A 13,417-nucleotide genomic window follows, 5' to 3' on the forward strand; every position below is an offset into this window, starting at 1 on the left:
AGGAGGATCTTTTTATTCTTTCTCCGTCGCGGCGATCCGATTAAAAATAAATTCCGCAAATGCTTGCCACTCGTAATGGCGGGCTACGGGAAAAGATAAGGATTCTTAAGAACTGTTTTGTCTATTACGTTGCATTTAATGGGAACTTCCTGTCCCAAGACACCAGATAATATTCGCCATTGTCTACCTATGAAATGCAGTTGTGGTTTTGCTCTTGCACATTTCTATAGATATAATTACACTATCTTCGTTATAATTTCTTCGCTGCATTAGGTCACATATTTCTGATTATTATTAATGCACTGAGAAAAGTCTAGTTGAAAATGGATGAATCAGAAGATCTGATTGTATTAATCAAAATTTCGTTTACCTCAATTAGAATTTAATAGATTTAACTAGAAAATTCTGCTTCGTCCAACCAGAATTCCAACCAGACATTTTTCTCAGTGCATACACTGAGAAAAAAAAAGTTGCTGTTTCAAAAAAATATTAGTTGATTCAACTAAATGTAGCGGTCACGGGCTGTCAAGCAAATATTTGTTAATTCAACCAAATGTTTGTTAATTCAAACAAATAATATATTTTAAATTAAAAGATTTTGTTAATCTAAATATATAAATATTTGAACTGATTAATCATTACGAACTAAACGCATTTAGTTAGTTAACAACTTTTTTTTTCTCAGTATATATTTATATAAGATTTTTTTTATTTCTCTTCTACTCATTATATATGTATACATCTTTATATATCTGTTCCATATATTATATCCAGACAAATGTTGCTTATTATTACTATCGCGTTTGTAGGACTCCTTTTAATGACATATTCACGAACGAGTCTATCAATTTTCGAGAATCCCTTTCCTCCTCCTCCTTCGCACTTCGTGAGGCGGAAGTTATAATATCGGAAGGTTTAATTCCACATCGGAGAACCTCGACGACGCGGTTTCTCGCCCGTCGGTCGACTGTCTCTCCTCAGCGTGACGGCGCGGCGCGGCAACGACGGCGGGCGAGGCTCGTTATCGATTTCGCGAGTGCCGCCGAGAGTGACTTAGCCCATTCGTTGCATACGAAAGACGACGACAGCGACGATGGTGGTGGTGCAGCTTATCTCCCGCCGCTCGCAGCCCCGTAAGACGCGCTTACGCGTCATAGATTCCATTATATTTCTCCTGCTCGCGAGCGGCGACATTAGCGTATCTACCTTTGTGACGCCTTTTATCGCGCCCGCCGACGGAGCATTGCGTGCACTGTGTAAATGTACGAAAGCACCTCTTTACATGCCACTTTACCGTGATGTTCGCCGGCCGCGAACTCGCTACGAACGTCGGATTCTAACACTTTCGATAATGTTGTTGGATATCAAGTTATTATAGGTTAGAGAGATTATGTTGGCTTTACGCGCAAACTACTTAATCACCGGAGCTGTTCAACGCGTTATCGTTATGTATAAAAGCGCGAAAATGAAAATACTCCCTTAGCCCTCCACTGACACTGTTGGACTTTAATCCGGGAGTAGTTACTTAATTTTTTTACGTAAACAATCTAGAGAATTTTCACACTGCAATTAAAATCGCTATTATTAATAACATATCGTACATTAATTAATTTCCGATTTATTATCTTGAGAACATTATGGATATTCAATCACAATTTTCTGTAAAAAGTGAGTAGAAACCAAATAAATATTAAATAGAATATTGTAAACATGTTAGCTTAGTATAGTATTTCTAACAAATAAAAATTTTCATTAATAACGCTTTTTTATTGCGAGTTTTCAATGGAATTCCATATTTAAAAGTTCGTAAAGAATACTTAAAAAATGTGTAAACAATATCTATACAAAACAATATTTTACAACATTTCACATTTTTTTCGTCGCTGGGATATAAAAACACCCCAGGTGACAATTCCCGGGTTAAAGACATAGTCCATTTTTCGATTGTGAATGATAGATAAATTGAAATCTGTAAAAAATAAGTAAAAAATTCAACTTTTATGATGGTAAAAGCTCGTTGTTAGAGCTTTCATAAGTATGTAAGAACTTTTTTAAATTTTTATATAGTCCAGTATATCTGTCCTCAATTTTGTATTTCTTAAGAGTTATAGAATCGAGAAATAGAACAATATAAAAATGTGCACTGAAGTTCGAAAATCCAGGTTGCGGACGAAGGATGAAAATTTCATATTGTCGACGAAGAATTAATACTTGCTGGTATTTGAAATACTTTCTCGTTTTTACCAAAAAATTATATTTTAAACGGAAATGTTTTTTTCGATAGAGGAAAATAATCTAGCTGATATCTACTTTGACGTATAAATTTAAACTTTTCAGAATCGCTAAAAGCCTTGCCAATATCAATATCGTCACCGAAATAGATGACGTGATAATATATTTCGCTCGACTCGATTACAGACGATATTCTAATTGAACCTTGAATCAGGATAAAAGACGAGAGCACTCCTCCTTCTCTGATCTCACAAGCTAACGGCCAGCTCTAATCTTCTCCACGGCTTCTCTCCTCTCAGGAAATTCTATTATATTCCTGGCCAAAGGAGTAGCGCGCTTAATGCACCTCCGTTGCATTTCGCGAAACCGAATACACCACCGTCCCGTGTCCTGTCCCATCGCGTCTTGTCCTATGCTATTCTATCCTCTTGCCCGTCGAGTCCTTCCGCTGCCAACCTTCGCCAATGCGATATGTCAAGAGCGCGGAAGGTAAACCCCCACGCAAAAAATACGCACGGAGATACCGAGAAGTGGCACAGCTTGGCACTTCTACGCCCGCGGTCATGTTTTCGTAATTAATCGGGTGCGATGTTTAACTTTAGGCTTTTAGCGCGGTTTAATATTTCAGACCGTGCGTTCTCTCGCAGCACCGACGGTTTCGCACGAAGCCCGTGGCACAGAGAAATGCGTCGCAATTTTTACGCGCCCATGCTCGCTGTCGGAGAAAGAGATGAGAAACGTAGAACGCAACGTTATCTCTCGCGAGTTATTAATGCAACAATCGACGTAGAAGTATTGCCTGAACGTTGAGTTTTTATTTCTATTTCGTTTCGCGTATAAACTTGTTAATCTCAATATCATTCCTGTTCTGAATCTCAATAAATTTTTGCGACAAAATCTTCCTCTCTACTAGAATTTGCCGGAATTGATATTAAAGCTTATCACTTTATACACTGAGAAAAATTCTTAGTTAAAAATGGACGAACCAGAAGATTCTGATCATATCAATCAAAATTCTAGAGTTACTCAATTAGAATTATATGATAGATTCAATCAGAAAATTCTAATTTGTCCATTTTCATTAGAATTCCAATTAAAGCAACCAGACTCTTTTTCCAGTGTATAATGTGTCATACACAGAATTGCTAGAAAATTAATAAATATTCTGAATTACGTTATACTTATAATTTTGCGATAGATCAGAGGATTGGAAAAATCTCGAGATTAGCGTTATCTTCTTTTTTGACGCTCCATATTTTTCGATTATCGAGATTTTCATATTACCTTTCAGACTCGACCTACGATAGAAAGTTGCCTATTTTTACATTATATACTGTACGCATAGTACGGAACTTTGTAACTCGCGAGACAAGATAAATTTTGAATAATGCATCCTAAGATTACTGCCAAGCGTATGCCCGAAAAATTCACGAGACCGGACGGGCTTCTCGCTGAGAGGACGAATTATATCACAGCGCGGGGTCGGCAGCGGACGTTATTCAGCACTCGAGTGGACAGTTTCGTTGCATCAATTATGGATATCCATTAGCCTAATTAAGCCTCGCGACACGCGCGCGAAACTGCACCGCTCGAGGTGCAACTCGACGAGAGAGACGCTGCCTATGAGAAAAGAAATATTTAAAAAATGAAATAATAACAATAAACATGAATTAAAGTCAAAGCGGGGAGAAACGCAAACAAATTACAACAATATATTAGGACTAAAAAAAACAAATCAGTTAAAACAGAAAGTGAAACTGCAAACAGAAAGTGTAAACGATGTGAAATGTTGGCGAGAGGCGGATCGACGTAGATACTAGGGTGGTGAAATATACTTTGCTGAAAGTTTCGACAAAAGCGGGATACAAGCCTCCATCGCACCGCCTTATGGGAAATTACACGATGAGTTCGTCGGATTACCGTAACCTTCCCAAGTTACTCATCCACCCCCCTTTTCTCGTTAATCCCCTTTTCCACTTTGTCGAGTCATTCCCCGACCTACGTTTCTCATTCCAGGAAGGTTGAGGATCTCTTTTTAATGCCTGCCGCGATTTTTCCTTCAGCATATTTGAAAAGTATAGACGTGTTATCTCGACAAGACGATGATAAATTTAAGGATTAACGCGATAATTCTTTGAAGATGACCGAATTTTAGCAAAACTTAAATCGATTAATATGCACAATGTTGGTCGTCAGCATACTTTTTTTCGATTTTTTTCAATAATTTCACTGTAATTTAGTTTCCACTGTAATTTTCAATGCTACATATCTTAGAAAAAAGAGAAGAAATAAAATCTTATGTTTGAAAAAAGCAGACTTTAAAACTGATTCAAGAATTTTTATTAATTGCATAATGGAAGTTTAATATAATAATTTGTAATTATGAAATATATTATTTCTATGAAATCAACCGTTAAAAATAAGTTCGAGTAGATATATAAAATTGATATATTAGAATTTTTTCTTCATTTTTGCTATAATTATTAATTTATTACTCTAGTTCTGAATTTATTGTTCCTATCTATTCGCAGGAAATTAATATTGTGGAAATTAAAAGTGAAAATGCTGACTTTATATTATTACGCTATGTAGCATCTCAACTTTCAAAAAACATGTATAGAATATTGTAAATAAATAAACCGTGTTTTTCGGAAGTAGGAGTGCTAGCGTAACGTAAAATCAGCACTTCCACTTTTGCTATTAATTTCTTATAATAGATAGGAGCAATAAAAATTCGGGACTAAAGCAATAAATTATCAACAAATTAGCACTTAATTATAACATATGTTATAACATGTTTTAATGATGGAGGTGCTAAATTTTACAAAGGTCAAAATATCGATATTTCAAGAAATATACAATGTTCTCCTCGGGTTCAACTCCGCTCCTGATATTCGCAGTTCTGAGACATATACATATCTGAGATATGTATCTTTGAATCACGGTCGTCAGGACGTAATGGTGCATTGGGGCACGACCGGAAACATATGCATAATGCATAATAATATTATACATATGCGGGAATCTCAGCGTCAGGAGAATTGAGAACGTGCTAATGAGTTTTGCAAATTATCGCTTCTCGTGAGTGCGATTCGACACGCAGTAGCAATTCTCATTTTATAATATATTGAAATAGTTAACTAATAATTGTGCAATTGAACCATATTGTGGACGCTTTTCTCACAAAAGCGTCATCAAACAATTGCTTTATGAAATCTTGTCTAATTCTCGATAAGCTTTGAATACATTGGCTATATACATAAATATAGGACATCGCAAAATTTGTGACTCACAATACAATATCTAGATAGTTCTCGAAAAATTATGTAAAAAATTGTTTTTATTTTAAGTAGTAGTTTTTGAAATATAAGAGTTTAAGGGGGATCCTGTTTTAGAACGTTCAGAAATGAAACAAGGAATTTTTTTAAACTAAACTCCAATCAATTTTAGAGGTATACATATACATTTTATATATATTTAATAATCAAGTATAAATTCTTTTAAAAGATTTTATTAACATTTGGCCGAATTATATACATTGTCAGGACGTAATATCGCGTAAGTTAAAAAAAAAAGTCGACCCGATTATTAATTTTTGAGTTATGGTGTTTCAACAAAATTAAAAAACATAAATTCAAGAAAAATGCATTTAAAGTTTTAGATACTAATACAAAATTTTTGTATATTTACAGTTAATTTCTGGTTAATCCGTTATTCCTGGTCCATAAAATAGATGTTCTTTATTGTATATGTGAAAGATTCTGTTTCTCTTGAATGCTTGAGGATTTTCGAACACATCTTCGCGAGCTGTGCGGAGATCCCTACCTGAGTGTATCGAACAATCGGACGGCTACCTGCTAAATCGCTTATACGTCAATTTTTTGAATTTCGAAATAATACCTTAGGAACATCTTACTTGGATGTTTCACCATAAAAGTATAAAAAAAACAAATTTCAATTATTTTAAAAGATTCTAAACCAGGATCCTCCCTTAAATATAGCCAATTATAGATTACGATTAAACAGTCATATGTCCATGAGTCACGTGCGATAGTATTACAGTGCGCACTTTGGCACGCTAATACTGATCGTCTAAACGAAATTTATAATTAGCTAAATTTAAACACCATATATATATATATATTATCTAAAGTCTTCAAATTAAAATTCACAAATAATTTTTTTATAACTAGTATAGTATTTTAAGTTGTGAAGAAGTTTGGAACAATACCTATATTAAATGTAAGATCTCTATCTTATTTACATTTATTTAAGACGTTCGATATGAAAATGTTATTATAAAAACTGGACCGCAAAATTTTATATTACTGCAAAGAGTTTGAAACATCGGGATTCTGAAACACTTTACACGTACATTATATTGTAGAAGTCTGTAATGCAAAATATATAATGCAAAAGTACGTATATTTTTTGGCTGCATTCAGCAGAAGTTAACATTTAGTAAGCGCTTTGCACACACACTGATTGAATTATAATTTTAGAACTAATTTTAGAACTAATTTTAGAACTAGTCTTATCTCGGCAAAGAAAATTTCCAACAATTGCAAAATAAACATTTTGCTAAATAAACATTCCGCGTCATATATTTTGAATATGCTATTTTATACATTCTCTCGGATCTCATCAAAATGGAGATTCGCTAGTAACGTACATAACAAAATCTTTGTCATCATAGACAAGACATTTGTCATGAAACCAGAGTTTCAATCATTGTCCTCGGCAACAAGTCCTTCGTTTTTTCTCACGCTCAGTCGATTAATATTCGAATCCCCGTATTAGAAGTGCCGGAGAAAGTTTTCGGGGGGAGAGTGACACGTCTTCAGGAGACGGCGAATTAATTAGTCGGCGGGGCGAACTGATGAAGCCATTAATTACGCTGAAGGTTCAAGCAATTCCCTCGTCTTACGGACCGCCTTGTAAGCGGCGGCTGGTCGAACCCAAAATCCCGAACGATAAAACGGCGAGTGCCTCAGCTCGGTTGAACCAGGAGAAGGGACGTCACGGGACGAAACTTGGACGAAACCAGACAATGGTACTCCATTAAGAGCGCTTTCATCTTTGGAACGAAATCGGCTGAGTAGCTTGACGATCCTCGATACTTAACCTCAGCCATTTCTACATTCTCGCTTCCTGTCATGACAGAACGAGCTTGTAGGTCGACGGCGCTCGCTGGCAGAGCGATTTTAAGCTCGGCTCTGATTTTAAGCCCACTTCTTTATCCGGAAATGGAAAGGGACACCGCGGAAGGTAATCACGGAGAGAGGTTTTCGAACGCATCGGACAACATAACTGTTCCAGACGAAGTGCTTGGGCGAGCAGGACGATATCTCTCGCGGAAAAGAGAAATAATTTCTCATGCACGGAAATACGAATACTTTCTAAATTATGTGCGATGGAAAAACAAACAGATGCCCTCTTATCTTAAGCTCATATTTGTAGATTAAATATTACACTTTCTAGATGCCACGCGAAAATAAAATGTGAAAATTTTGTATAATTACAGTTAAATAAAATTCAAAGTAAAGAGATAGAGCTGTTTCTATTTTTTTTTTAATTTTTTAATTAATCGCTTAATAAATTAAAGATAGATTATCGCCTATAATACGCTATTAATGGAACTAACTCCATTAATTATTTTACACACTGCATGCATAAGATTAATGGGCAAATTAATTGTACAAAATAAATGTCGACTCACCGAATGCGTTCTGAAAACGTCGAAATTCAGCTTGGATTGCTTCGCGGTGATTCGGCGACGCTGAAAAAGTGTCCATATTAATTCTAAAAATAATAGTAAAAAATGTTGCAATTATCATAGACGACAAAGCGTAACGCATTAAAATGTAAAATTACAAATTCGTGCTTTCAGGCAGCAAATTGAAATGTTGCAACATAACAATGACAGACGTACATTACATAATATTAAACGCATGACAATGCATATTATACGCTACGTTTTATATATTTTTATGTTTGGTACGTTCCAAAGTTAATCTTTATACAGAAGACAGAATATTTCCTAATTATCAGTTATTTATATATGTATCAATTGATCAATCAGTATGAAATTTGTTATAATGATCTCCGGTATTAACGGTACGTCATAATTACAATCGGTAATAGAATAATAGAATGTTTGTCTAATACTAGAATGAGAATAAAGCCAATTTATAGTTGTGTAAATATGCAATCATTGACTATGGCCGTATACTTATTCAAGCATGCACTTGCATGTGAAAGAGCACTATTGTCTCGTGTATATCAACATGATTTTAACTATCATTCGAAATCATCGTATTACCTATTATTCACAATTTGAAAAAAGTAAAGTTGATAGTAAAATATAAATTTGGCCAAACTGGCTTGGCTTGACCTGATCTAGTTTGATCTGGTCACGGAGAGTTCGAATACAATCGCACGATGATCCTCTGTGCTTCCGGTATGTCTTGCGAACCCGTTCGAGGGTCTCGGCAATTTTCGATGCTTAACCTATCCCAGTACGACCATACCTGGTCCTCGTTACAGAACGATGGCGAACAGGCGAGTCTGTGCGTGGGTGTGTGTGTGTGTGTGAGAGAGAGAGAGAAAGAGAGAATGCAAGAAGAAGATGGAAAGGAAAGGTGCAGGAAGACTATGTAGGTACTTCCAATTCGATCTCTGGTCTAAGCCTTTAATGCCTGCTTATTCGCTCGCCTGGAAGAGGATCCCGAAGAGGTATCTAAACTTTCCGAACGTTCCACGAAAGAGAGCTAAACGCCGAACGATTTTGCCGCCGCCACTCAGGAAATACTTCTTTCCTCCGCTGACTAAGTCGTGGCAATGGCTGTCGATAGCTAAGCGAATTACGTCACGATGGAAGATATGACGTCAATATATGAGCTGTTTATTTCGGAGGAAGAAGGGTGCGGACATTCCCGTTCGGTTTTACATCTCCATAATAAATAGCTCACATAAGAAAGTCACGGCTAAAAACTTTCGAATTTTGAAACTCATTGTAAATTATATTGTACCTTAACTTGCAGTTGAGTTTTATTCAGTTGATTTGTATCATAAATAGGTCACACTTCACATATCGATAGAAAATTTAGTGGTATCGACATTTAACATTCAACATTCACGTGTTGTCCATGAATGCATTTATGTTCGTCGTGTAAATAGGATGGAACCATTTCGTTTCGATATTTGACTTGCACTACTTTTAACTTTTAAATAAACCACATATACAATGTTTATTCTGAACTATCTCGACAAAATTTAAATCTCGATGAATATTTCGAAATGTTAAATAGAAACATGGAATAGAAAATGTAAATTGTGTTCAAGCTGTATCTGTAAATCATATTTTAGTCGTACTTACAAAATGAGAAAAAAAAACAACAGAATAATTAAAAAAAGCAATAAATTCCTTATAATAAAAAAACAACTAATAAAGAAAATAAGGTTAATAAAAATCGGCGGTATAATTAGTGCGTTTAAATTTTAACATAAATATTTAATCCAAAGAAATATTTAAACATTAAATCATAAAATGCACATTTCAGCTATAGCCTTCTCTCTAGCCTTCATCAGCACAAAAACAAGCGATTGTATTCATAATTGAAAATCGATATAGCAAATCTTATGTTGTGTTAATAACAGAAAATTATTCATATGACACTTGATCTCGTTTGGAAGATTTACAATCCTTCAAGCAGTCGAAAATAATTCTTGACCGGATATCTCTATCGGCAATGTAGTAAAATTACCTTCTAGAGACAGAGAAGAGGGAGGAAGAGAGAGATGGAGAGAGAAAGAGAGAAGGAGAAACAGAAAAAGGAAAGGAGAAATGAATCTAAAGAGATCGCGGGCATTACAACGTGTACTCCGACATCGATTCGACTTTCCGCTAGGAAAGAAAAAAGATGCGGGCGAGCCAGAAAAGGGAGGCAAAGCAAGCGCGCGCGCTCTATATCCCCTGGATATCGGCGATTGTGTTTTTTGTCAAGGATCGAAAGTGCCTCGTCTACCCACACCGGTGCGCTTTGACGTTTAACCGGACGCTTATCGATTGCGGAATTTATTTCTTTTCGTATCTCCAGTCTCGGCTACCATTGTCCGCCCTCGCTCTCTCTCTCTCTCTCTCTCTCCTCTTATTCCTCTGGATTTGTGTCTCTCTTTGCCATCCCTTCTACATTCCCAATTCCGCCCTCTTTATCCCGAATCATCCGGCCAGGCGGAACCAGTCTCTCATTCCCATTTTGTTTCCGTTCCCCGACGGCTGTACAGAGATAGGTGAGATTAAGCTCCGCGATGGCGCGACTGTGGTTATCAGGAGATTGCATTTTAGCATAATGGTTACGAGAGGCCGCGATTGTAGCTCTGTTTTGAGGGATACGCCGCGCCGTGATGTTGCGCCGTGATGGGTGTCGGGACATTTATCATGGACCAGGTTTTTGCTTTATCCGTCCCTGTTCGTCTCTCGTTTATCCCCACGCACGTCGCTTCGTGCGTATACGCTTGTGAGGCTTGTATAATGTAAATTCTCTCTGCGTCATTGCATAAAGAGAAGTTGTGTTAACCAATAAAATGCAATTTTTTAAATAACCTACATTGTTAATTATTTTATATAATTTAGTGTTACAATTTTTTATTCTTTTATTTTCATACTTTATGCAATCAAAATTAGTAAGACGATTCAGTTAATTAATTAATCGGAAATAAAATATGTTAATTATATTCACTGTTTTTTAAATCATCGAGTTATTATAAATCAAATTGGAAGAATACTTGACCGATTTGTCTAGCTACTTGCCCGCATGTCTAGCTACTTGCCAATATTATTAAAGTGAACGTCGATTTGGTTGAGCACCATGTTTACGCAATACATCAATCGGCGACGGCGAACAGACTTGCACGTCAATGATGCTCGTTCAATTAAACATTTCAAGCTAATTCCAGCCTATGCGATGCATATGCATGCGCGTGTATACGCTTCACAGTATGACCAACTATATGCTAATCGTGCATGTTGCCAAGTTTACTCGTTTGCACAACCAGAAAGAAATGCAAACGTGCTCTTCTTATGCTACACACGTCGTACTTTATAAGACGGTGACGTGATATCCGTTCATTTTATCAAAGATAAAAGGAAGAAATATTTTTTATTAATTTTGCCATCGATATCTGATGTTAAAAGATATCAATTTTTTTCTGATAGCTAATTAATACAAGACGGGTTGGGAAGCAACTCGTTGCTTGTAACGAAGTTGCAGTTAGAGTTACTCTTTTTCAGTAACTGTAGCTTAACTTTATTTCTTTTTTTCCATCTATAACTAAACTTAGTTATATTTCTTTGGTAACTAGTAGGATAATTTAATAACTACTTTATATTGAACTTATTCGTCAATTAACAGATAGCTGACCAAAATAGTATTCGATAAACGGTGATTATTTCTTATGATTGGAATATATCTTTATTTCTGATAATAATCATCACACTCTCTAAACGACTATATTAAGAATTAAGTTAAAATTTTTTAAATATTAACGCATTTTAATATTGATCCTACAATTTTGATTTCAAATGTTATATTAATTTATTATAAATAATATAGTGTTTAATATCGAATATTTACTATGATAATTTCGTAATGTTAGAAAGATATATAATATTCTTGTAATTTTTTAAAATAGTAATAAAAGTTATAAAAAAATTAACAGAAACGGCTCTATAGTAATCAATATTATTATTCTTGCAAAATACAGATTGCTATTAATCTTCTCCTTTCCTAGATGATGTATATTGTAGTTCAGAAAAAGCATCGATTATCCGAGAGTACCAATATCAGCTTGTAAACTGTCGATACCTGACTATTCATAATCCGTTATTATTCGACGATTAATCAACAGTTATACAATTCCACAAACATCCATCAATCTGCTGCTTATACCTTACAATAATTCATAATAATCTTCAAATAATCTCAAACTCAGGAAACGCCGTTTCATAAAATACTGATTAACTCATCTATTGGAAGATTGATAAACGAAAGATTCAATCGTATTAAAGAGATAGCGCGACACGACGAATTCTAAATATAACAATTTATAGAATAGAGATTCATTAAGCTGAACGGAAACTGAGCAATAATTAAATACGATTTCAACCATAGAGACTGAAAATATTACGTAATTATTATCAAGTATATATACAGGTGTCCCAAATTTAAATGTCCAAACTTTGAGAGTATAGAAGATCAATAAACTAATAAAAAAAAATTTAGAGATATATTCGTTTTTGCTTCATTTCGAAGAAAATCCCTAAGGAAGACAAAACGTAGTTTTTATGTTTGTATTTATTTATTCACGTCTATTTATTCACATCATTTCCTTAATGTAGCTTTCTTAAAAAAGTAGCTATTGTTAAAAAAAGAAATATTATTTTCCTGTATGATTTCTATGACGATGATATTTTAGAGAGGGTGCAACAGTAGGTATATATGTGTTTTTCAAACAGAAAAATACCGGAACGACGTCAATAGGCCCGTTCTTTTTAAGTGAGCTCCTTGCACGGTTCATCTTTCTTATTTTTCTTTTCACATTGAAGAGGAAAAAACCTAAACTGTGCAAAAAATTCAGCTAAAAAAACAAACCTATTACTGCAAGAGGCCCACATTTTGAATAATATCTATATTAAAGAAAGTGACAACGTGAAATATCTAAATATGAATGAATAAGTAATAAATAAGTATAAAACTGAAAACTACATTTTGTCATTTTTTGCGATTTTCTCCAAAACGAAGCAAAAAACGAGCACATCCCTAAGGATTTTTTTTCTTAGTTTATCGATCTCCTATGCCATAGGGCTCCGTGAGAACGACAGACTCGTAACCGACAAGTCCAAACCTCGCATCCCATATTATACGGAACATTTCGTAATCCATATCTACTGATTTAGCGGGAATCACAGAAGAACTCTTTAGATTTAAGTGACTCTTTGATTAGACATATAGAAACTGATGTGGTCCCATCCATCCCTTCCCATTACTACTACCTACTATCATACTATCGACTCTCTATATACTTCCCCAAAGTTTTGACATTTAAATTCGGGATACCCTGTGTATGTATATACTTTCAAAATTCTTAATAATACATTGCTATCAAATTTTGTGCTGAACAAAAA

The 13,417-nt window shown here is 35.1% G+C and overlaps 1 protein-coding gene across 1 annotated transcript in view; it reads right to left on the reverse strand.

Moving 5' to 3' along the window:
- The window catches only part of LOC108722310 (insulin-like growth factor-binding protein complex acid labile subunit), a 233,462-nt gene that overhangs the window by 79,144 nt on the left and 140,901 nt on the right, over positions 1–13,417 (reverse strand). Inside the window, exon 3 of the mRNA XM_018447334.1 lies at positions 7,952–8,011. Coding sequence (XP_018302836.1) covers positions 7,952–8,011 — 60 coding nt within the window. The remainder of the gene's footprint in view (positions 1–7,951; positions 8,012–13,417) is intronic.

The sequence above is a fragment of the Mycetomoellerius zeteki genome, unplaced genomic scaffold (genome assembly GCF_001594055.1).
Source record: "Mycetomoellerius zeteki isolate Tzet28-1 unplaced genomic scaffold, Tzet1.0 scaffold20, whole genome shotgun sequence".
Lineage (NCBI taxonomy): Eukaryota > Metazoa > Arthropoda > Insecta > Hymenoptera > Formicidae > Mycetomoellerius > Mycetomoellerius zeteki.